This window comes from Bombina bombina, chromosome 1 (assembly GCF_027579735.1).
Source record: "Bombina bombina isolate aBomBom1 chromosome 1, aBomBom1.pri, whole genome shotgun sequence".
Lineage (NCBI taxonomy): Eukaryota > Metazoa > Chordata > Amphibia > Anura > Bombinatoridae > Bombina > Bombina bombina.
Window position 1 is genome coordinate 1,508,364,817 of NC_069499.1, and position 19,986 is coordinate 1,508,384,802.

The 19,986-nt window shown below is 37.8% G+C and overlaps 1 protein-coding gene across 1 annotated transcript in view; it reads left to right on the forward strand.

The window, feature by feature from the left end:
* Positions 1-19,986, forward strand: part of SMURF2 (SMAD specific E3 ubiquitin protein ligase 2) — a 456,801-nt gene that overhangs the window by 103,487 nt on the left and 333,328 nt on the right. The window contains exon 2 of the mRNA XM_053707978.1: positions 16,539-16,577. Within this exon, the coding sequence (XP_053563953.1) occupies positions 16,539-16,577 (39 nt within the window). The remainder of the gene's footprint in view (positions 1-16,538; positions 16,578-19,986) is intronic.

A 19,986-nucleotide genomic window follows, 5' to 3' on the forward strand; every position in this document is an offset into this window, starting at 1 on the left:
AAGTGGACTGTGTTTTCTCTCCCCCCACTGGGTAGTTGATATCCACTGAAATTTCTCTTGTTTACATATATTTTCTAAAACCAATACAGCAGTATTGAAACTTTAATTATCGTTGGCAGTTTCAACAGGCACAATCTATTTAAACAATGCAAAAATAAAGGTTAAGGATCTATTTTTAAACAATTTAATACACGCATCAGGTAAAATGGATCATATAGGCCACGTTAAAAGGATGAACATTTTACAGTGCACTATTCTCAAGTTTCAAACATATACTATATAGCCAAAAGTTTGTGGACACCCCCTACTAATTGAATTCAGGTGTTTAAGCCACACCCAGTTATCTGTGGAGTGCCCAGAGACTACTGATTGACCTGTATTACCACGGGACTGGTGGTTACTGAGCTACCAGTGATCTTTTGGATATTTGTGACTCCTGTGACTTGTGATTTTTCAGTGATAAGTGAAATGACTTGTAATTGTTTAATGATCACTGAAGGACCAGTGACCATGAAGTGACCTTTTTCCATGGATAGACTGTAGACCACTGGATGACCAGTGACAACTGAATGACCAGTGTTCAGTGACCACTCAGTGATATTTGAGTAACAGGTGACTACTGACCCATTGAGTGTCGTCAGAGTGACCGGTAACTATCGAGTGACCCATGAGAGACCATTGACCACTGAATGACCTTTGACCAAAGGCATAACCACTGAGTGACCGGTGATCACTGAATAAACACTGTATGACCAGTTAGCCCTGTAATCCATTTGCCCCAGGGTGCCTTCCCTGTCTTGTCTTTTTATTTTTTTGGATATCCTGTATTTGTAATGCTTCAATAGATTCTACAGCACTATAAATGTGATACTGTAATAAAATAAAACTAGCAGGAATTAATGTTTGTGCATGACTTATAATGTAGAAATGTTCACAACTGTGTAGGGACAACTGGTTGCATTGAGCAGGTTCTGTTCAGAAAACAAGGTTTATTCAGCGCAAGAGAAGAAATATAATTTGTATTTTTGCTTCTTTTAGATAAAACCATTTCTAAATTAAAATGTCTATTAAACGTTTCCTTAGACACAGTAAGTTTGGATCTCGCTGCTTTAAACACATTTTTGATAGCTTATTAAACGTGCTGCTACTAAAGTCAACCTCTGATTTATTTGTAGCGCACCTACAGATTCCGCAGTGCTAAAATATAACCTAGCTGAATACTGCTTGTGGCTTTGTATATTGTGCAAGTCCTTATTTATACTATAATGTTTTCAGTGACTTCTGTATTTTACAGTACAGATTACCAACAGCGCTCGCCTACTTCCTTATAGCTCCTGGGTAATAGGGTATCTAGCTTACCCTAAAGGAAAGTTATTAGTACAAAAATAATAATCCAAGAGTGCCTGTACGTAGGCGAAGGAAGATATTAACAGAATAAATATATTAAATAGGTTCAAATTTATTACAAATCATAAAACATAAAACATAATTATAAATAACATGGATCCATGTATACTACATACATCTAGAAACAATAAAAACAGTTGTCGATTATATCTTGCAAACAGTTGTCAAATATAACACTCAAACAGTTAAAATAATCACCAAAGAAAATAAAGTTCCTATAAAGTCTCAAAAATTAGGGAGATCAACAAATGGGAGTCATAAGAAGATCTTATAAACAATAAAAAAGATTCTTAATGGCGAACCAAAAATTGTGCTCGGTTAAAAAAGTCCAGTGATAAAATCCAGTGAAACAATCTCAGTGATATAATAAAAATATAAAAAATGTAAAAAATGTAAAAATACTGAAAAATAGAAAAATAATGTGGTCAAAACAGTCAGTGGTATGTGTAATCCAAATGAGTGGTCAGGTAATTGTTAATGGGTGCTCCTCCTAGTAAAGTGTTAAAAGATAAATTTCAAGTGTCTCCGTGTGATGATGATTTTTCCTTTCTTTCATGTAATTAACAAGAGTCCATGAGCTAGTGACGTATGGGATATACATTCCTACCAGGAGGGGCAAAGTTTCCCAAACCTTAAAATGCCTATAAATACACCCCTCACCACACCCACAAATCAGTTTTACAAACTTTGCCTCCAAGGGAGGTGGTGAAGTAAGTTTGTGCTAGATTCTACGTTGATATGCGCTCCGCAGCAAGTTGGAGCCCGGTTTTCCTCTCAGCGTGCAGTGAATGTCAGAGGGATGTGAAGAGAGTATTGCCTATTGAATGCAGTGATCTCCTTCTACGGGGTCTATTTCATAAGGTTCTCTGTTATCGGTCGTAGAGATTCATCTCTTACCTCCCTTTTCAGATCGACGATATACTCTTATATTTACCATTACCTCTACTGATTCTCGTTTCAGTACTGGTTTGGCTTTCTACAAACATGTAGATGAGTGTCCTGGGGTAAGTAAGTCTTATTTTCTGTGACACTCTAAGCTATGGTTGGGCACTTTATTTATAAAGTTCTAAATATATGTATTCAAACATTTATTTGCCTTGACTCAGAATGTTCAACTTTCCTTATTTTCAGACAGTCAGTTTCATATTTGGGATTATGCATTGAATTATCATATTTTTCTTACCTCAAAAATTTGACTTTTTTCCCTGTGGGCTGTTAGGCTCGCGGGGGCTGAAAATGCTTCATTTTATTGCGTCATTCTTGGCGCGGACTTTTTTGGCGCAAAAATTCTTTTCCGTTTCCGGCGTCATACGTGTCGCCGGAAGTTACGTCATTTTTTGACGTTATTTTGCGCCAAAGATGTCGGCGTTCCGGATGTGGCGTCATTTTTGGCGCCAAAAGCATTTAGGCGCCAAATAATGTGGGCGTCTTATTTGGCGCTAAAAAATATGGGCGTCGCTTTTGTCTCCACATTATTTCAGTCTCATTTTTCATTTGCTTCTGGTTGCTAGAAGCTTGATATTTGGCATTCTTTCCCATTCCTGAAACTGTCTTATAAGGAATTTGATCTATTTTGCTTTATATGTTGTTTTTTCTCTTACATATTGCAAGATGTCTCACGTTGCATCTGAGCCAGAAGATACTACAGGAAAATCACTGCCTGCTGGATCTACCAAAGCTAAGTGTATCTGCTGTAAATTTTTGGTAGCTATTCCTCCAGCTGTTGTTTGTAATAATTGTCATGACAAACTTGTTAAAGCAGATAATATTTCCTTTAGTAATGTACCATTGCCTGTTGCAGTTCCCTCAACATCTAAGGTGCAGAATGTTCCTGATAACATAAGAGATTTTGTTTCTGAATCCATAAAGAAGGCTTTGTCTGTTATTTCTCCTTCTAGTAAACGTAAAATGTCTTTTAAATCTTCTCTCTCTACAGATGAATTTTTAAATGAACACCATCATTCTGATTCTTTGGACTCTTCTGGTTCAGAGGATTCTATCTCAGAGATTGATGCTGATAAATCTTCATATTTATTTAAGATGGAATTTATTCGCTCTTTACTTAAAGAAGTACTAATTGCTTTAGAAATAGAGGATTCTAGTCCTCTTGATACTAATTCTATACGTTTGGATAAGGTTTTTAAAGCTCCTGCGGTTATTCCAGAAGTTTTTCCTGTTCCTAATGCTATTTCTGCAGTGATTTCCAAAGAATGGGATAAATTGGGTAATTCATTTACTCCTTCTAAACGTTTTAAGCAATTATATCCTGTTCCGCCTGACAGGTTAGAATTTTGGGACAAAATCCCTAAAGTTGATGGGGCTATTTCTACCCTTGCTAAACGTACTACCATTCCTACGTCAGATGGTACCTCGTTTAAGGATCCTTTAGATAGAAAAATTGAATCCTTTCTAAGAAAAGCTTATCTGTGTTCAGGTAATCTTCTTAGACCTGCTATATCATTGGCTGATGTTGCTGCAGCTTCAACTTTTTGGTTGGAAACCCTAGCGCAACAAGTAGCAAATCGTGATTCTCATGATATTATTATTCTTCTTCAGCATGCTAATAATTTTATCTGTGATGCCATTTTTGATATTATTAGAGTTGATGTTAGGTTTATGTCTCTAGCTATCTTAGCCAGAAGAGCTTTATGGCTTAAAAACTTGGAATGCTGATATGGCTTCTAAATCAACTCTACTTTCCATTTCTTTCCAGGGAAACAAATTATTTGGTTCTCAGTTGGATTCTATTATTTCAACTGTTACTGGTGGGAAAGGAACTTTTTTACCACAGGATAAAAAATCTAAAGGTAAAAACAGGGCTAACAATCGTTTTCGTTCCTTTCGTTTCAACAAAGAACAAAAGCCTGATCCTTCGTCCTCAGGAGCAGTTTCAGTTTGGAAACCATCTCCAGTCTGGAATAAATCCAAGCCTGCTAGAAAGGCAAAGCCTGCTTCTAAGTTCACATGAAGGTACGGCCCTCATTCCAGTTCAGCTGGTAGGGGGCAGGTTACGTTTTTTCAAAGAAATTTGGATCAATTCTGTTCACAATCTTTGGATTCAGAGCATTGTTTCAGAAGGGTACAGAATTGGTTTCAAGATGAGACCTCCTGCAAAGAGATTCTTTCTTTCCCGTGTCCCAGTAAATCCAGTGAAAGCTCAAGCATTTCTGAATTGTGTTTCAGATCTAGAGTTGGCTGGAGTAATTATGCCAGTTCCAGTTCCGGAACAGGGGATGGGGTTTTATTCAAATCTCTTCATTGTACCAAAGAAGGAGAATTCCTTCAGACCAGTTCTGGATCTAAAATTATTGAATCGTTATGTAAGGATACCAACGTTCAAGATGGTAACTGTAAGGACTATATTGCCTTTTGTTCAGCAAGGGAATTATATGTCCACAATAGATTTACAGGATGCATATCTGCATATTCCGATTCATCCAGATCATTTTCAGTTCCTGAGATTCTCTTTTCTAGACAAGCATTACCAATTTGTGGCTCTACCGTTTGGCCTTGCTACAGCTCCAAGAATTTTCACAAAGATTCTCGGTGCCCTTCTGTCTGTAATCAGAGAACAGGGTATTGTGGTATTTCCTTATTTGGACGATATCTTGGTACTTGCTCAGTCTTTACATTTAGCAGAGTCTCATACGAATCGACTTGTGTTGTTTCTTCAAGATCATGGTTGGAGGATCAATTTACCAAAAAGTTCTTTGATTCCTCAAACAAGGGTAACCCTTCTGGGTTTCCAGATAGATTCAGTGTCCATGACTCTGTCTTTAACAGACAAGAGACGTCTAAAATTGATTACAGCTTGTCGAAACCTTCAGTCACAATCATTCCCTTCGGTAGCCTTATGCATGGAAATTCTAGGTCTTATGACTGCTGCATCGGACGCGATCCCCTTTGCTCGTTTTCACATGCGACCTCTTCAGCTCTGTATGCTGAACCAATGGTGCAGGGATTACACGAAGATATCTCAATTAATATCTTTAAAACCGATTGTTCGACACTCTCTAACGTGGTGGACAGATCACCATCGTTTAATTCAGGGGGCTTCTTTTGTTCTTCCGACCTGGACTGTAATTTCAACAGATGCAAGTCTCACAGGTTGGGGAGCTGTGTGGGGATCTCTGACGGCACAGGTAGTTTGGGAATCTCAGGAGGTGAGATTACCGATCAATATTTTGGAACTCCGTGCAATTTTCAGAGCTCTTCAGTTTTGGCCTCTTCTGAAGAGAGAATCGTTCATTTGTTTTCAGACAGACAATGTCACAACTGTGGCATACATCAATCATCAAGGAGGGACTCACAGTCCTCTGGCTATGAAAGAAGTATCTCGAATTTTGGTTTGGGCGGAATCCAGCTCCTGTCTAATCTCTGCGGTTCATATCCCAGGTGTAGACAATTGGGAAGCGGATTATCTCAGTCGCCAAACGTTGCATCCGGGCGAATGGTCTCTTCACCCAGAGGTATTTCTTCAGATTGTTCAAATGTGGGGGCTTCCAGAGATAGATCTGATGGCCTCTCATCTAAACAAGAAACTTCCCAGGTATCTGTCCAGATCCCGGGATCCTCAGGCGGAGGCAGTGGATGCATTATCACTTCCTTGGAAGTATCATCCTGCCTATATCTTTCCGCCTCTAGTTCTTCTTCCAAGAGTAATCTCCAAGATTCTGAGGGAATGCTCGTTTGTTCTGCTAATAGCTCCGGCATGGCCTCACAGGTTTTGGTATGCGGATCTTGTCCGGATGGCATCTTGCCAACCATGGACTCTTCCGTTAAGACCAGACCTTCTGTCGCAAGGTCCTTTTTTCCATCCGGATCTGAAATCCTTAAATTTAAAGGTATGGAGATTGAACGCTTGATTCTTAGTCAAAGAGGTTTCTCTGACTCTGTGATTGATACTATGTTACAGGCTCGTAAATCTGTATCTAGAGAGATATATTATAGAGTCTGGAAGACTTATATTTCTTGGTGTCTTACTCATCATTTTTCTTGGTATTCTTTTAGAATTCCGAGAATATTACAATTTCTTCAGGATGGTTTAGATAAGGGTTTGTCCGCAAGTTCCTTGAAAGGACAAATCTCTGCTCTTTCTGTTCTTTTTCACAGAAAGATTGCTATTCTTCCTGATATTCATTGTTTTGTACAAGCTTTGGTTCGTATAAAACCTGTCATTAAGTCAATTTCTCCTCCATGGAGTTTGAATTTGGTTCTGGGAGCTCTTCAAGCTCCTCCGTTTGAACCTATGCATTCATTGGACATTAAATTGCTTTCTTGGAAAGTTTTGTTCCTTTTGGCCATCTCTTCTGCCAGAAGAGTTTCTGAATTATCTGCTCTTTCTTGTGAGTCTCCTTTTCTGATTTTTCATCAGGATAAGGCGGTGTTGCGAACTTCTTTTCAATTTTTACCTAAGGTTGTGAATTCCAACAACATTAGTAGAGAAATCGTGGTTCCTTCATTATGTCCTAATCCTAAGAATTCTAAGGAGAAATCGTTACATTCTTTGGATGTTGTTAGAGCTTTGAAATATTATGTTGAAGCTACTAAATCTTTCCGAAAGACTTCTAGTCTATTTGTCATCTTTTCTGGTTCTAGAAAAGGCCAGAAAGCTTCTGCTATTTCTTTGGCATCCTGGTTGAAATCTTTAATTCATCTTGCCTATGTTAAATCGGGTAAGACTCCGCCTCAGAGGATTACAGCTCATTCTACTAGGTCAGTTTCTACTTCCTGGGCGTTTAGGAATGAAGCTTCAGTTGATCAGATTTGCAAAACAGCGACTTGGTCCTCTTTGCATACTTTTACTAAATTCTACCATTTTGATGTATTCTCTTCTTCTGAAGCAGTTTTTGGTAGAAAGGTACTTCAGGTAGTGGTTTCGGTTTGAATCTTCTGCTTATGTTTTTCATTAAACTTTATTTTGGGTGTGGATTATTTTCAGCAGGAATTGGCTGTCTTTATTTTATCCCTCCCTCTCTAGTGACTCTTGTGTGGAAAGATCCACATCTTGGGTATTCATTATCCCATACGTCACTAGCTCATGGACTCTTGTTAATTACATGAAAGAAAACATAATTTATGTAAGAACTTACCTGATAAATTCATTTCTTTCATATTAACAAGAGTCCATGAGGCCCACCCTTTTTTGTGGTGGTTATGATTTTTTTGTATAAAGCACAATTATTCCAATTCCTTATTTTATATGCTTCGCACTTTTTTCTTATCACCCCACTTCTTGGCTATTCGTTAAACTGATTTGTGGGTGTGGTGAGGGGTGTATTTATAGGCATTTTAAGGTTTGGGAAACTTTGCCCCTCCTGGTAGGAATGTATATCCCATACGTCACTAGCTCATGGACTCTTGTTAATATGAAAGAAATGAATTTATCAGGTAAGTTCTTACATAAATTATGTTTTTATTTAAATAGCTGTGCTTTTCTTTTCAGTGATATCCTTAGTGGTACCTGAAAATTAAAGAAATAACATAGTGCAATAACGTTTCACAGCTTAAATAATATTAAAATGATGCTCACCAGTTTGTCAACGCGTTTCGGCCTCTTTATAGGCCTTTTTCAAGACTATATTGTGGTGAGTAATGGTGGCTCTATTTATGTGTGTAGGTAACCAATGAATTGCTTTAATTTTGGCGCTAAAAATCATTGTTCTTAACCCGGAAGTGTTCTTTATTTTGTACTTCCGTTTTTAGATTGTTGCTGTATTTTTATTTATTATCTGTCTTTAGTATGTTAGATTAGTTGTCTCCGATAGGTCAGTTTCGTAGGGATATTTATATGAACCATTTTGTTTAAAGTCTATTTCAAATAATCGTTCCGTGTCTGTGTATGTGAGCGCAAAACCGGAAGTCACATACTGTTTGTTTACTTCAGCGTGTCATTGTTTAAAACCGGAAGTCAACATTATCCCGAAAGGGTTAATGATTAGGAAAGACTGCGCATTTCAAACAGAGGACCAAGAATTTTTAACGAAATGGTCAGAGACCCTAATAGAGACCTCTAGAAAATTGATGCAAACTATTATAGATTATAGAGTCTATTTTGAGTAAAGTAGATATTGAGATCAAGAATACTGAGGCTAATCTCATTGGCCCTGATGGGTACATAATAGAATGTAAGGACTTTCTAGATAGAAAAGAAAACCTGACAAAAAAGGTGACTAAGATAAGAGAGGACATCACTAACAAAAAATCGAAGAAATTGAATAGGGAATTAGAACTGACCAAATCTAATAAAGATCAGACAAATGACCAAACAATGAACGACATTAACACGAATACCAGTGATAATGTACATAAAACAAACAATGTTGAAGGGGAATGGATAGAAGTGACTAATAAGAGGAGAGGGCCGAGATCCAGGATACCATCTAGGAAAGAGGATAGAAGATTTCACGAATCGAACACTGCTAATACACACATATATAACTATGGATCTAGAAATCCCACTTATACACCAAAGAATGACGGATGGAACCAAGACTCTTTTTATAGAGATGGTAATAGAACCCCCAGAACACCTTTTTATCAACAAAGGCATATGAGAGATCACGCTGGCGGGGGAGGTGAATATAGACCCCATTGGTCCCAGACTCAATACTATAGTCAACAATACAACAAAAGACAAGAAGTAAATCCACCTTTTGGTGATTTCCCGGCAAGAGATAATAACCGAGGATATATCCACTCCCCATACGGATATAACAATAGGAGACGAGACTATCCACACCAAAACTACCATCAAAGGCTCTATAGAAGACCATATGGTAACAACAGAGAAAACCCAGACACATTTTGGGGACAAAAGAGTTATTCATGGTTTCCACACCAGAGACACCCACAGTCGTATAATAGAGGTGACAAGGGGTATAACCATCAGTACAACGACAACTATGAACCCCCCAGACAAAATCATCCAAGACCACGACCAGACACAAACGGTTATAGGACAGATTCCCTATTCCAACAAGGAGAGAGACAACAAACTAAGAAAGTACCCAACACAAGTGCGAATGAAGAACATCAAGCATCGGCATCAGGGCACTCTTTTTTAGGGATACCTCAGAAAGCACCCAAAGAACTAGAAAGGGGATCTATGAAGAGAGAGAACCCAAATCTAGAAGACTTCCAAACCCCAACAGACAAAAGAAGACCCACAGAAGTAAGAGAGGAGGAAGAAGATTGAATAAAAAGAAACTATCTCCCTCCCCATCAGAAACCAAAATCATCACAAAAGGCATATTTAATTTGAGCTCTAAAGTTTTGACAGGGAAGGAAACATCTGTGTTAAGCTACAGATTATCTTTCGCCCCATCTAAGGGCTTGAACAAATTTAACACTTTCATAAATGCCAAAGAACTAGTCAGGAAACTGACACTTATAAGACATTTTATGAAAACCCCATTGGAAATACAAACCACGGGCCATAATAATGCCCATTTAGGCACACAGTCCACTAATGAAAATACCTACCTCCATACAGATCTAAAACCTAGATCGAAATTCTACCCAGTGGCAAGCAAAGGCAATGCTATAGAGACATTCGATACCATGATCAGTAATTGATCAGTTTTTTGTGATTGATATCTCTGATCTTAACACAATCTTTCTAGAGAACAAATGGAAACTATAAAGACCCTGGAAAAGAATCACGCCTTAGTTATCAAACCAGCAGATAAATAAGACAGACTACGACCAAGAATGTGACAGAATCTTATCGGACCGACAGACGTACGAAATATTAAGAAAAAATCCAATTGAGATCTTCAAAAAAGAATTAGAAGAACTGTTGGGAGAGGCCAAAAGAGTGGGAATTTTAAATGAGAAAGAGTTTAAATATATAAATACCAAACATCCAATCACTCCAGTCCTATATTACCTCCCTAAGGTTCACAAATCGCTCGACAAACCCCCCGGTAGGCCGATAATATCAGGGATAGGGCGTCTGTCAAGTAACATATCCGAATATATAGATAGGTTACTACAGAAATATGTCACCCAATTACCGTCATACTTGAGAGATTCGACTCAAGTACTAAACAAATTAGAAAATATCGAGTGGGGAGAAAATTATACATTTGTCACATGTGATGTCACATCCCTCTATACCAGTATACCGCACAAAGGGGGTATAGAGGCGGTGGATTTCTTTTTGAGGAAAGATGGCAGTCTACCTGAACTACAGAGGGAATTCATCCTCAATGGGATACGGTTTATCCTGACCCATAATTATTTCAGCAACAATGGAGCCTTCTTTAAACAAATATGTGGTACAGCCATGGGGACCAGGTTCGCGCCTAGCTATGCTAACCTATACATGGGCTATTGGGAACTCATTTTTTGGGAGTCATGCCCAGCTAGCGCGGACCTGGTCCTCTACAACAGGTACATAGACGATATCATTATGATATGGAAAGGGTCTAAGGAGGATTTAGAACATACCCTGAGAGTCATGAACAATAACACCTGTAACCTCAAATTTACATATGAGATGAGCAACAAGACAATAAACTTTCTAGATCTAAAAATAGACATCATTGGAGGTAAAATAGAGACGTCCACTTTCTTTAAGGAAGTGGACTGCAACAATTATATCCATTGTGAAAGCTGTCACCTCAACAGATGGAAGACCAATATACCGAAAGGACAATTTCTGAGATTAAAGAAGAATTGTTCTAATTCCATTAAGTGGGAAGAACAAGCCGTAATCCTGAAAGATAAATTTTTGGAAAGGGGTTATGATGAGGAATCTTTAACTCTAACTATGGAAGAAGTTAGGAAGAAGAATCGGAAAGATCTCCTGGCATACAAACCTAAGAAAGTGACCAGTCATTCTGAAGACTATCCACTTACTATTCCATTCATAACAGAATACAACGAAAATAGGCATATTGTCGAAAAGATTATAGAGAAACATTGGTCACTCCTAAAAAATGATGACATAATAGGAGATAAATTGACGACACAACCAATCTTCATATATAGGAAGACTGATAATCTTAAGAACAAACTGTCCCCCAGTATACCTAAGAAAGTATCCAATAGGACAAGAGATGTATTTGGCAGAGAGATCAAAGGGTTTTTCCCGTGTCCAACCTGTAAAGCCTGTAAAAGGGGTGTTAAAACGAAAGAATTCACCTCTTTTAACTCGAAGGTGAAATATAGGATCAATGATCTTATAAGATGCAGTGACAGAGGGGTTGTCTATCTAATATGGTGCAGTTGTGGACTCGAATACATAGGACAAACGTCCAGAACCCTCAAGGATCGTATCAGAGAACACTTATTAAAGATCGAACATGAGAGCATGGAGACAGCACTTTATAGACCTTTCACAAACCACCATTGAGCTAGTCATAAAGATTTTAATTATATAGACATACAAATAGTGACACCCAGCTGGAGGGAGGGTGACTATGAGAGACGCCTACTGACTACTGAATCCAAATGGATTTTTAATATTGACTGCTTACACCCCAGTGGTTTGAATAACAGAGAGGACCTCTCACATCTATTAAGTATTAAGAACCCCTGATACTCAGACAACACTTAGTTAGTTTTGCATGTATTTTCATACTAACTTTCCATAGCCAAGTGTTAATTACTATTGTACACTCATGCACTTAAGTCCTGTTTTAATACAATTTAAATACGATTTATTTAGTCTCCCGAATGCATTTTAGTTACACTATCAGTTTTTATATTAGGTTTTCATATTAGGTTTAATATCCGCTTTTACGAGTTCATGTATGTATTTTACTGTGTTCTGTTATGAGATAGTCCAATTTATATTATTTTACCAATTTCAGAGTTTTATGCAGCTTTTTTAGAAAAGATTTAAGATACCCCATTGTAAAGGTTATATTTGAGGCATTTTTATACAAAAGTTACAATTTAAGCATTCTTATGTATTTTTATGTATTTGTATTTTTATGTAATTTTATGCTGCCTTAATAATTGATGCATTTTTTGTAAAGGTTATAATTGTTGCACTTTTTATGTATTTTCATGTATTTTTATGCTGCCTTAATAATTGATGCATTTTATGTCATGCAAACAATTCGTTTTATAACACACTTTTAAGAAATTTACAATTCTTTATACCAATATATTTTGTATCAATATTGGCTTATTCATTTATCTCTTGCGGGATACCATTTTTCATCTCAATGTCAATAGGGTTCGAATATTTTATACTTTTTATATTTTTATGCAGTTTATGTTTTTCACATTCATATATTTGCCTGTTCATATATCTCTTCCGAGATATTATTAGTCATCTTAATGTCAATGAGGTCCGGATATGGATATGATTGACAAAATTCATTCTAATATGCGCTATTAAACATCACTGCCCCAAGAGATATTTACCGCTATCGATTATATAACAAAGAAACCGAAACCGGAAGTATACACACAGTACTGAAATCGAAACCGGAAGTGAATACATACCATGTGACTTCCGGTTTTAAACAATGACACGCTGAAGTAAACAAACAGTATGTGACTTCCGGTTTTGCGCTCACATACACAGACACGGAACGATTATTTGAAATAGACTTTAAACAAAATGGTTCATATAAATATCCCTACGAAACTGACCTATCGGAGACAACTAATCTAACATACTAAAGACAGATAATAAATAAAAATACAGCAACAATCTAAAAACGGAAGTACAAAATAAAGAACACTTCCGGGTTAAGAACAATGATTTTTAGCGCCAAAATTAAAGCAATTCATTGGTTACCTACACACATAAATAGAGCCACCATTACTCACCACAATATAGTCTTGAAAAAGGCCTATAAAGAGGCCGAAACGCGTTGACAAACTGGTGAGCATCATTTTAATATTATTTAAGCTGTGAAACGTTATTGCACTATGTTATTTCTTTAATTTTCAGGTACCACTAAGGATATCACTGAAAAGAAAAGCACAGCTATTTAAATAAAAGGAAAAATCATCATCACTTACACGGAGACACTTGAAATTTATCTTTTAACACTTTACTAGGAGGAGCACCCATTAACAATTACCTGACCACTCATTTGGATTACACATACCACTGACTGTTTTGACCACATTATTTTTATTTTTCTATTTTTCAGTATTTTTACATTTTTTACATTTTTTATATTTTTTATATTTTTATTATATCACTGAGATTGTTTCACTGGATTTTATCACTGGACTTTTTTAACCGAGCACAATTTTGGGTTTGCCATTAAGAATCTTTTTTATTGTTTATAAGATCTTCTTATGACTCCCATTTGTTTATCTCCCTAATTTTTGAGACTTTATAGGAACTTTATTTTCTTTGGTGATTATTTTAACTGTTTGAGTGTTATATTTGACAACTGTTTGCAAGATATAATCGACAACTGTTTTTATTGTTTCTAGATGTATGTAGTATACATGGATCCATGTTATTTATAATTATGTTTTATGTTTTATGATTTGTAATAAATTTGAACCTATTTAATCTATTTAATCTGTTAATATCTTCCTTCACCTACGTACAGGCGCTCTTGGATTATTATTTTTGTACTTATGTATTTTACATAAGGGGGTTTGTAATATAAGGGGGCATTAGACACCGCTTGTCCCACTCTCCCTAGAGGGGCCAAAAAGCAAATTATGTGACCTGCAAATCAAATAGCTACTTTATGCAATCTGCAAATTCTAAAAAAAAAGCTTATAGATTGTGCTTTTTGGTCTCTGTGTGGGACAAAGCACAGGTTTTACACAAAAGTTTACTAGTGTTTAATGTCCCTTTTAAAGTTACATGAAACCCCAACATTTTCTTTCATGATTCAGATAGAGCATAGATGTGAAACCCAAAAATAATCATTTGTGATTCAGGCAGAGCGTACAGTTTTAAAAAGTTTCCAGTTTACTTCTTTTATGAGATTTGCTTTGTTCCCATGGTATTCTTTGTTGAAGAGATACCTAGGTAGACATCTGAAGCAGTACATGGCAGTAAGGTGGGCTGCCCTCAAGTGGTCTTGCAAATGGATAACATTCTTGCAAAACTTCGGCCATATAGTGCTACAGCAATGTGCTGAATCCTAAGCTTATGTCCTTGCTTTTCAACAAAAGATACCAAGAGAACGAATAAATAATAATAGAAGTAAATTTGAAAGTTGTTTACAATCACATGCTCTATCTCAATCATGAAAGAAAAATGTTGGGTTTCATATCCCTTTAAACAGCTTTCCAATTTACTTGTATTATCAATTTTGCTTAATTCTATTGGTATCTTGGTTGTTGAGGGAGCGGCAATGCACTACTGTGAGCTAGCTGAACAGATCTGTAAGCCAATGGCAAGAGGCATATATATGCAGCTATCTCCCAGCTCCTGAACCTACTTATGCTTTTCAGCAAAGGATCCCAAGAGAACTAAGCAAATTAGATACTAGAAATAAATTGGAAAGTTGTTTAATTGTTGTTCTCAAAAAAATTATGGGTTTCATGCCTCTGAGGTCTTTTTTTTTTTCCTTTTCATGAGGAGTAGATATAAACTAAGGATACTTTATATTTAATTTCACTGTTTAAGTATTTAACCGTTTTATATCAGATTCTTTAGATTTCTCAGGAGTTAATGCATTTTTCGCCGCTACTATTTTTACATGGACGCCTTGAGAATTTTACATAATCGTGCTTATATACAGTGATACAACTTTGCAATATACTTTCATTATTTATTTTTCTCCTTTTTTCAAGTAGTTTTGCGCTGAGTTTTTTAATTTCGGAACTTGAAATGCACCCTGTTGAGTTTTCTGGGCTATACCTACGATGGGGTTGATTTATCAAGCCTTCTGCTCTTTGACTGCAAGTTCTCACAAGAGAACCTGCAGTCCTTATTTATGAAGCAGCGCTCATCAGACCGCTGCTTCTTATCCTCTTCTCCGCCTCTTAGGTGGAGAATTTCTATCTCCCCGGGCTCGTCCGATCAGGGAGATTGACAGCTCCTGCCCGCATGTAATTGGCTGTGTGCGTGCAGGGGGCGGAGGTGCACAAGAGTGCAAAGTAGCGCTCTTGTGCAATGCTGAATTGCAAGGAAAATCTGATCACCAGAGGCGAGTTGTGGCGGACAGGGGCGCATATGTATGCCCCTGTCCGCTGACGCTTGATAAATCAAGCCCTATATGTTTCCTTGGTTGTCTTCAGCAGTTAACAGCTGCAAAACAATGCAGTTAATACTAAAATTATGACCATTCTAGCCTTGTCTGCAAACTTAAAACCCAGGTTGGATCCCCCAAATAAGGCAAGTCCCTAGGTGGAGTTTAGTTATTGATGTTTACTATGTTGTTCTATGGCAAGACGACAGAAATTTGTAATTGGAAAGCGAGTTCAACAACTAAAAATAACATTATTATTATTTTTTTTTTATAATAATTACCCTAATAAAGTGTCTTCCAAGAAATAGTTTAAAAATGAATTTACCTTTAGACACAAGTGCAGTAGAAGCACTTGTGTTCAACCAGTAGCTACAGTTTGTCATCACTCTGAGTGTCTCATAATCATCGTATTAGTCAGGGGCAAGATTTTCATAGGTGCATTTTGAAGGTGATAATGGACTAGTCTATAGAAGTTAAGCACAAATGCCTTTGTTAAAGGGATATGAAACCCAACATTTTTCTGTCATGTTTCAGATAGATCATACAATTTTAAGAAACTTTTCAATTTACCTCTATTGTGAAAATGTCTTTAATCTTTTAGTATCCTTTGTTGAAGGAGCAGCAATGCAGTACTGGGAGATAGCTGTAAACATCAAGTGAGCCAATGAAAGGCGTCATATATATGCAGCCTCCAATCAGCAGCTAGTTCCCAGTAATGCATTGCTGCTCTCCTGTGCTTACCCTAGGTATGCTTTTCAACAAAGGATACCAAAAGAACAAAGTAATTTAGATGATAGAAGTAAATTGGAAACTTGTTAAACATTGTATGCTCTGTTTGAATCAGTTAATACCATTTTATTGATTACAAGCTACAAGTAGCCGATTAAACTATCCAAAAGGTTGTCAATCACTGATATTCCATAAAGACTACTGCTTGTGTTTCAATAGCTGTAACGTGTCACATTTTAATATGAATATCTTTTTTTTCCTTCACAGTTCTGTGTGCGAAGAACTTGGTGAAAAAGGATTTCTTCAGTAAGTATCAACTCTGACTTTTCCTGCTTGCTAATTAAAATAAATGTTCCCCCACAAGCTACGGATGCTTTTTAAATAGTGGGAAATCTGTTAGAAAATGCATGTAGAAAGTAAGGTTTAACTGTGTGTGCAGTTGTAAAACTCCTTTCTCTTGTAAGGTGTATCCAGTCCACGGATCATCCATTACTTGTGGGATATTCTCATTCCCAACAGGAAGTTGCAAGAGGTCACCCACAGCAGAGCTGTTATATAGCTCCTCCCCTAACTGCCATATCCAGTCATTCTCTTGCAACTCTCAACAAGCATGGAGGTAGTAAGAGAGAGTGGTGAAAAATAGTTAGTTTCTTTTCTTCAATCAAAAGTTTGTTATTTTTAAATGGTACCGGAGTTGTACTATTTTATCTCAGGCAGTAAATAGAAGAAGAATCTGCCTGAGTTTTCTATGATCTTAGCAGGTTGTAACTAAGATCCATTGCTGTTCTCACATATGTCTGAGGAGAGAGGTAACTTCAGCGGGAGAATGGCGTGCAGTTTACTCTGCTATGAGGTATGTGCAGTTACAATTTTTTCTAGAATTGGAAATGCTAGAAAATGCTGCTGATACCGGATTAATGTAAGTTAAGCCTGAATACAGTGATTTAATAGCGACTGGTATCATGCTTACTCTCAGGGGTAATACCCTTATAAAAAATGCAATATAAAACGTTTGCTGGCATGTTTAATCGTTTTTATATATGCTTTGGTGATAAAACTTTATTGGGGCCTAGTTTTTTCCTCATGGCTGGCTTTATTTTTGCCTAGAAACAGTTTCCTGAGGCTTTCCACTGTTGTAGTATGAGGGGAGGGGCCTATTTTAGCGCTTTTTTGCGAAGTTAAAATTACAGACTGAGACATCCAGTTTTCCCTGAATGCTACAGGACATCTCTAAAGGGCCTAAAGTCGTTTATTGGGGAAGGTAGGACCACAGCAGAGCTGTGGCAGTTTGTTGTGACTGTTAAAAAACGTCTATCGTTTTTTTTGATCCGTTTTTTGAACTAAGGGGTTAATCATCCATTTGCAAGTTGGTGCAATGCTCTGTTAGCTTATTACATACACTGTAAAAATTTCGTTTGATTTACTGCCTTTTTTCACTGTTTTTCAAATTTTGACAAAATTTGTTTCTCTTAAAGGCACAGTACCGTTTTTTTATATTTGCTTGTTAACTTGATTTAAAGTGTTTTCCAAGCTTGCTGGTCTCATTGCTAGTCTGTACAAACATGTCTGACATAGAGGAAACTCCTTGTTCGTTATGTTTAAAAGCCATGGTGGAACCCCCTCTTAGAATGTGTACCAAATGTACTGATTTCACTTTAAGCAATAAAGATCATATTCTGTCTTTAAAAAATTTATCACCAGAGGAATCTGACGAGGGGGAAGTTATGCCGACTAACTCTCCCCACGTGTCAGATCCTTTGACTCCCGCTCAAGGGGCTCACGCTCAAATGGCGCCAAGTACATCTAGGGCGCCCATAGCGATTACTTTACAAGACATGACGGCAGTCATGGATAATACACTGTCAGCGGTATTAGCCAGACTACCTGAATTTAGAGGTAAGCGAGATAGCTCAGGGGTTAGACGAAATGCAGAGCATACTGACGCTTTAAGAACCATGTCTGATACTGCCTCACAATATGCAGAAGCTGAGGAAGGAGAGCTTCAGTCTGTGGGTGATGTTTCTGATATTTCTACATTTAAATTTAAGCTTGAACACCTCTGCGTATTGCTCAGGGAGGTTTTAGCTGCTCTGAATGACTGTGACACAATTGCAGTGCCAGAGAAATTGTGTAGACTGGATAAATACTATGCAGTGCCGGTGTGTACTGATGTTTTTCCAATACCTAAAAGGTTTACAGAAATTATTACTTAGGAATGGGATAGACCAGGTGTGCCGTTCTCTCCCCCTCCTATTGTTAGAAAAATGTTTCCTATAGACGCCACCACACGGGACTTATGGCAGACAGTCCCTAAGGTGGAGGGAGCAGTTTCTACTCTAGCAAAGCGTACTACTATCCCTGCCGAGGACAGTTGTGCTTTTTCAGATCCAATGGATAAAAAATTAGGTTACCTTAAGAAAATGTTTATTCAACAAGGTTTAATCCTACAGCCCCTTGCATGCATTGCTCCTGTCATTGCTGCTGCAGCGTTCTGGTTTGAGTCTCTGGAAGAGGCTTTACAGGTAGCGACTCCATTGGATGACATACTTGGCAAACTTAGAGCACTTAAGCTAGCCAATTCTTTTGTTTCTGATGCCATTGTTCATTTGACTAAACTAACAGCTAAGAATTCTGGTTTTGCTATACAGGCGCGCAGGGTGCTATGGCTTAAATCATGGTCAGCTGACGTGACTTCAAAATCTAAGCTGCTTAACATTCCCTTCAAGGGGCAGACCCTATTCGGGCCTGGTTTGAAGGAGATTATTGCTGATATCACTGGAGGAAAAGGTGATGCCCTTCCTCAGGACAGGTCCAAATCAAGGGCCAAACAGTCTAATTTTCGTGCCTTTCGAAACTTCAATTCAGGTGCGGCATCAACTTCCTCTAATGCAAAACAAGAGGGAACTTTTGCTCAGTCCAAGACGGTCTGGAGGCCAAACCAGACCTGGAACAAAGGTAAGCAGGCCATAAAGCCTGCTGCTGCCTCTAAGACAGCATGAAGGAACGGCCCCCTGTCTGGTAACGGATCTAGTAGGGGGCAGACTTTCACTCTTCGCCCAGGCGTGGGCAAGAGATGTTCAGGATCTCTGGGCGTTGGAAATTATATCCCAGGGATATCTTCTGGACTAAAAAGCTTCCCCCCCAAAAGGGAGATTTCACCTTTCACAATTATCTGCAAACCAGATAAAGAGAGAGGCATTCTTACACTGTGTACGAGACCTCCTAGTTATGGGAGTGATCCATCCAGTTCCAAAGGAGGAACAAGGACAGGGTATTTACTCAAATCTGTGGTTCCCAAAAAAGAGGGAACCTTCAGACCAATTTTGGATCTAAAGATCTTAAACAAATTCCTTAGAGTTCCATCATTCAAGATGGAAACTATTCGTACCATCCTACCTATGATCCAGGAGGGTCAATATATGACTACAGTGGATCTAAAGGATGCTTATCTTCACATTCCGATACACAAAGATCATCATCGGTTTCTCAGGTTTGCCTTTCTAGACAGGCATTACCAGTTTGTAGCTCTTCTCTTTGGATTAGCTACAGCCCCAAGAATCTTTACGAAGGTTCTAGGGTCGCTTCTGGCGTTCCTGAGGCCACGGGGCATAGCAGTGGCCCCTTATTTAGACGACATCCTGATACAGGCGTCAAACTTCCAAATTGCCAAGTCTCATACGGACGTAGTACTGTCATTTCTGAGGTCGCATGGGTG